This window comes from Gekko japonicus, unplaced genomic scaffold, assembly GCF_001447785.1.
Source record: "Gekko japonicus isolate JY-2015 unplaced genomic scaffold, Gekko_japonicus_V1.1 scaffold2905, whole genome shotgun sequence".
Taxonomy (NCBI): Eukaryota; Metazoa; Chordata; class Lepidosauria; order Squamata; family Gekkonidae; genus Gekko; species Gekko japonicus.
In genome coordinates this window covers 25,623-31,976 of record NW_015164284.1, presented here as the reverse complement: position 1 = coordinate 31,976, position 6,354 = coordinate 25,623, and the positions used below count along the sequence as shown (strand labels likewise).

The following is a 6,354-nucleotide window of genomic DNA, read 5'->3' as shown; positions in this document are numbered from 1 at the left end:
TGTTAACAAAAACGTGTGTGCAATATTTGTCTTGCAGTCTCATTTAATGTTAACAAAAACGTGTGTGCAATATTTGTCTTGTCGGAACTATGGCTTGCCCAAGGTCATCCAGCAGCTGCATGTGGAGGAGTGGGGCATCAAACCCGGTTCTCCCAGATTAGAGTCTGTGCACTTAACAACTAAGCCGAACTGACTGGGAAGGGCAGGAGGCTGGCAGGTGAAGAAGAAAGATGAAGCAAGAGGCAGGTGAGAGCAGCGGGGCTCTTCTTCAGTGTAATACAGTGTAGCCCTGCGGTGGCTGACTTGAATCACACCTTCAGGGGGTTTGTTGGGACGAATAAAAGAGCTGCTTAAAGAAACAGTGGACTGGGCTTGTCATGTCAAGAACCACCTCAGGGACTCTGAGTAGAACATTCCCCTGCTCCCAGGGGGGTGCTACAGGCAGTTTAATGTTTGAAGACAAAAATCTAAAGATACTCATTTTGGAATCAGGATTTCATATCTTGGATGCAGTGGTATTTACTTTGGATCCTAAAACCCACGATTTTTCAAGTGACTTACATGATCTGTAGGTCCCTATGATGTAGGAGTCACAGGTCAGAACCAGATGGGGAAATTGAATGTTTGAATATACATGTGGATGTAGAAATCATCTCCCTGCCAATGTTCCCTCTAAGCTGTGGAGTCTGGTGAGCAAAAATTCTACTTTGTGAGCTACTGGCTTTATAGTTGTGAGCAAGCGATTTGGCTACTGCATCAGTTAGTTTGCTCTGGAGCCATCCTTCCTGAGCTAAGACAAAAATCTGTGAGCCGGAGGCTGAAAAACTGTGAGCTAGCTCACGCTAACTCAGCTTAGAGGGAACACTGCTCCCTGCGTATACAAAACAATCCTGTTATGTGGGAAATCAGCCTAACCTAAGTTTCTCCCCGATAGGTAGATTTCAAATTTGCAGGGGGGGGATTTTATTAATTTGAGGGCGAATTCAAATGTTTGGTTCCTCCCTCCCATTTGATCGTGACCCAGGAAAACAGAGAATCACAGCTCTCTTGCTGCTAGTATCAATCTGCTGATGTGGTAAACTGAACATAGTACCATATTTCAGGCTACTGAAGTAAACATCTTTTATTGTTTGCCCAAAGGCTCCAAAAGTCTTAAATTAAGCAATGGAAAAAAACAAAAACAAAAGTCCTTGTACGTGTCTGGCACCCCTAATCTTCAATGCCTGGACTTAGAAAGTAAATTCCCGGGTTTGGCTGGAACTCGCTCCCAAGTACATGTGCTTAATCACACGCTCTAATACGTGGTTGCATAAAGAAATAGTAACTGAGCGACGATGCCAGTTCCAGACTGGCCAATGAATTAACATACAGGTCTATCTCTAATGGCAGGTAAGACATAGGACTTGTACCAAAAAAAAAAGTGTACATGTTTTTTTGGTTATTAAGAGGTCACTCAGTTCAGCAGCCCAGCCAATCAGATTTCACATTGCCAACTTTAACGATCTTCAGACTCTGGTCTTCCAGTTTGAGGTAATACCAGTCCTTGAAGAAATAGCTGAAACCTGCAAGGAGAAAATGAGTCTTCAGTTGACGTAACGTACAGTTGCTTGGGCATGCTGCTGGAATGGGGGAGACAGCTATTTCATCACAGAGTTGAGAAGAGGTGGTTGAACTTTGGTCAACCGGCAAATGGGTTTGATGACCCAACCACTCTGGCCAACCCCAGCTGGGAAACTCCAAGGGATTTGGGGATAGGGGCCAGGTTGCTTTGATGGGAAACCCACCCAACCTTTGCCTTGGAACGGTGGTGGCAAAAATAATGGTTCCACATTTTTGAGACCCGCCAAATCCACCCACCCACACAAATCCCGAACCATTAACAACCATGCTCAGAAAAAATCAGGATAATGAAAATGGGTGTTGCCTTCTGACACACCTCCAGTGATGTCAGGGGTGTGTGTGGCATATGCAAATAAGTTCTGCTAATGAGTTATCCGAATGAGCTCCTGCACCTCTTTTTCTACGAAAGGACCCCTGCAAATACTAATCAGGGTCAGCCCTGCTTAGCTTCAGAGATCTGCTGAGATTTGCCTAGTCTGACCCATACAGGGCAGGGCAGGGCAGGTGACCCCTCCAAAAAACAATGTCCCTCAACATTTCTGTAGCAGACTGGGGGGCTCTTTCAATGTCAGATATCAGCGGCCGGCTTACCTGTCCCGCTCACATCCAGAACAGCATCTAAGCTGTCTGGAACGCCATTCCAAGCATCTGCAATTAATTTGGGGAAGCCAGGATCCATTTTCTTCTTTACTTCATTGTACCTGGTAAAAGATGATTTAAAAAAAAAAAATCCTGATGTTATCACTGTTTGGATTTTGTAACCGATGTTTCTAAATAACCATCACGCCAAAGTTGTGCACAGAAGTAAAAAAAACAATAAATTATGGATTCGGTTAGGGGAGGAGGGGCTCTCTCTTCCTGGAGGTCTTCAAGTGGAGGATGGACAGCCACCAGTCAGAAATGCTCTAGCTTTGCATTCCCGGCATTGGGGAGGAGGGCTAGATGTCTGCAAGGCCCTTCTGAATCTAATAGAGGGTGACCAGCTCTGTGTTGTGAAATTCCGGGAGGTTTGAGGGCGGAGCCTGGGGGAGGTGGCATTTGGGGAGGGATGGGAGAAAAAGAGTAGATTTCCCTAACCCACTTTCCTCTAGTTTAAGGAATCTCAGAGCAGATTTCAATCTCCTTCCCTTCCTCTCCCCACAACAGGAACCTTGTGAGGTAGGTGGGGCTGAGTGAGTTGTGAGAGAACTGTGACCAGCCCCCCCACACACACACTACAAACTAGCAGTCATGTGAGAAGATGGCTATTGAAAGAGAGACAGGTAAAGCCTTGGCTGAATTCTCTGTTGTCCATTAGGAAGGAATAGAGAATGACAATATGAATGAAAGGAGGAGGAGGAGGAGGAGGAGGGGGAGATAGAAGAAGAGGAGGAGGAGGAGGAGGAGAAGACTGGATTTATACCCCACCCTTCACTACCCAAAGGAGTCTCAGAGCGGCTTACAAACTCCTTTCCCTTCCCCTCCCCACAACAGACATCCTGTGAGGTGGGTGGGGCTGAGAGAGCTCTGACAGAAACTGCTCTTTTTCAAGAACAGCTCTTATCAGAACTACGGCCTGCCCAAGGCCATCCAGCCAGGTGCAAGTGGAGGAGTGGGGAATCAAACCCGGTTCTCCCAGATTAGAGTCCTCGCACTTAACCATTACACCAAACTGGCTCTCAGATTGGATTTATACCCCGCACTCGGAGTCTCAGAGCGGCTTACAAACTCCTTCCCCTCCCCCTCCCCACAACAGACACCCGGTGAGGTAGGTGGGGCTGAGAGAGCTCTTTCCAGAACTGTTCTTGAGAGAACAGCTCTGACAGAACTATAGCTTGCCCAAGGTCACCCAGCAGCTGCAGGTGGAGGAGCGGGGAATCAAACCCGGTTCTCCCAGATTAGAGTCCGCGCACTCAGCCACTACACCAAACTGAAGGAAGGAAGGTAGAACTAGATGTGAGTCCAGTACCACCTTTAAGATCAGCACAATTTCCAGGTAGGTTTGATTGATTGATTAATTGAATTTCTACCCCTGGAGATTTGGGGAAGAGTTCGGGGAGGGTGGGGTTTGCGGAGGAAAGACTCTAATGCCATAGAGTCCACCCTCCAAAGCATCCATTTTCTCCAGAAGAGCTGATCTCTCTTGACTGAAGATCAGTTGTAGTTCCAGGAGATCTTCAGGCCCCGCCTGGAGGTTGGCAACCCTATTTCCAGGGTGTATGCTTCCCAGAGTCAAAGTTCCCTTCATCTCATACTAGCTTTTCCACTGCAGATTATAATGGCTACCTGAAACTATTTTCACGAAAGATTGTAATGAACATTAGTGGTGCTGGGTTTTTCAAAAGATTAGACACATTCAGATGGGCCGTTTAGTCTGCCAGTTTATTTTATGATTCCTGGGGGGCTCTTTCAATGTCAGATATCAGCTGCCAGCTTACCTGTTCCGCTCACATCCAGAACAGCATCTAAGCTGTCTGGAACGCCATTCCAAGCATCTGCAATTAATTTGGGGAAGCCAGGATCCATTTTCTTCTTTACTTCATTGTACCTGGTAAAATATGTTTTTTTTTAAAAAAAATCCTGATGTCATCACTGTTTGGATTTTGTAACAGATGTTTCTAAATAACCATCACACCAAAGTTGTGCACAGAAGTAAAAAACAATAAATCATGGAATCGGTTAGGGGAGGAGGGGCTCTCTCTTCCTGGAGGTCTTCAAGTGGAGGATGGACAGCCACCAGTCAGAAATGCTCTAGCTTTGCATTGCATTTGCCACCGCGTTTAGGAAACTGACATTTAAACGGTCACTTGTTTTAGCGTTTAGATGAGATCGGGATCTCGCGGAGGCCATTTTCGGGTCAAACATTTAAAGGGAAGTCTTTTGTTGGAGGGGTTGGATCGATTCACCCTGGTGGTTCTGCGCATGCACCGTGATAACTTCCCTCCCTTCTATGTAGGGGCACCTATGTGCATGCGCAAATTGAGGAAAAATTTAAAAAACTCGCCAACACACACTCCCGCGTGTCAGTAGTGTAGATGCCGGGGAATGACGTGACTGTGCGGTAAGGCGGGATAAGGGAGGTATGTGTGATCGCGATTATCCAGATCAAATATAACCCAGTCAGAGCCAGAGCAGTTTAACCCACTCTCAGCATGCCGTCTGACCGCACCCTTATGGTGGATAGGTCTATCGAAGGTCTATTACTTCTAAGAGGTCTATTACTTCTGAAAACAGAAACTCCATATTCTGTTGTGATCTGCCCCGGCCCTGCCTCGATGTGGAGGGAAGGTTCTTAAGAAGGCGAGAAAGGCACCGTGGCAGGTCTAGATTAGCCACTTGGGGAAAAAATGCAACCAATCTCTTACCTCCAAAATTTGTCTCCTACAAAAATGTAAGTCTTCTTGTTTTTGCTCCAGTTGAAAGCTGCGTTGACCTGTTGTACATCAGGGGGCAGTCCCAGGCTAGTGAGTCTCTTTGGATAACCTCTCTCCAAAGTGCTTGCCGAATAGACCCAGTATTCATTTCCTATGAAAACAAGGTGAGAATGATATCATGGTTAGAAGTGAGTCAACTGGAAGGGAAACAGCTTTCCTAGATTACAGGTTCTCAGATTTCATCTCTTAGAGCAACGATATGTTTTCACGATAACCGTGAGCTGGATTCAGTCGCTGCTTCCCTCCTAGAGGATTCTCCCAATGAGTTATTCTTTTATTTCATGTAAGTGCCCTCAAGGGGAGACCCCATAGCATCTTCAAGGCAAGAGATGAACAGAGGTGGTTTGCCATCGCCTTCCTCTGCATAGCAACCCTGGACTTTCTTGGTGGTCTCCCATCCAAGTACTAACCAGGGCTGACCCAGTTTAGTTTCTGAGATTTGATGAGATCAGGCTAGCCTGGGCTATCCAGGTCAGGATAAGACCAAAAAAACAACAACTGTGTAGAAGGATACTAAGGCTGCGGTCACACGGAACATTAGCCACGCTAGAGAGACGGAAGACAGGCGGATTTTCAGGGCACGATCTCACCGGCACATCTGGGAAGCGTAGCGCTCCCGTGGCTCAACCGAGGCTTCCCGCCGAAGACGCGCGGCAAAAAACTAGTACCTCGGAGGTACTAGTTTCCGGAAACCGCAGGGCAAGGGCGGGCATCTGATCGCGTTTCCGGTGGCATCCGTCGCCCGCCCATGTCCCCTTGCAAAAAAGGTTTTTCCCCCCCCCAAGTCTCTGTGGATGCGCACAGGCACCCAACGAAGCATGCACATTTTTGGTGTACATGGAAAAAAAAAACAGTTTGCCACACCGCGCCGCTTCTTTGTTGCGCGCAGGACCGTCCTGTGATCAGCACCTCTCCCTACCCACAGGACCTCCACGGGACCTCCACGGGAGGTCTGATCGCTTAACCCTGCGTTAGTTTGCCCCGGGGCAAACAGCCACGCTTCCCCCCCGCATTTTCCTGCCCGTGTGACAGGAGCCTAAGAATAGAATAATAAAACAATTTACTAATGAGTAACAACAATATAGCTGGTAGTAATTGAACTAAGAATACTACATATGCAGTATTTACAAAAAGCCAACAGGTAAGTCTACAATTTTTCAATAATACAACAGGTAAGTCTACAATGAACCTAGTAGTAATTTAACTAAGGCCCCGGTCATGCGAGTGGGAAAATCCGCACTGGAAGGGAGGCATTTTAGAGCCAGGGCTAAAAGTAGTGCGGGAACGTGATCTTACGGTCCCCCGCGGCTCTGTCCTCAGG

General features: G+C 47.1%; 1 protein-coding gene across 1 annotated transcript in view; it reads right to left on the bottom strand.

Moving 5' to 3' along the window:
* Positions 1–962: 962 nt before the first annotated feature.
* Positions 963–6,354, bottom strand: part of MMP2 (matrix metallopeptidase 2) — a gene marked incomplete at its 5' end in the record, with an annotated part of 22,981 nt that continues 17,589 nt past the window's right edge. Inside the window, 3 exons of the mRNA XM_015408771.1 lie at positions 963–1,562; positions 4,038–4,147; positions 4,965–5,124. Of these exons, the coding sequence (XP_015264257.1) occupies positions 1,459–1,562; positions 4,038–4,147; positions 4,965–5,124 (374 nt within the window). The remainder of the gene's footprint in view (positions 1,563–4,037; positions 4,148–4,964; positions 5,125–6,354) is intronic.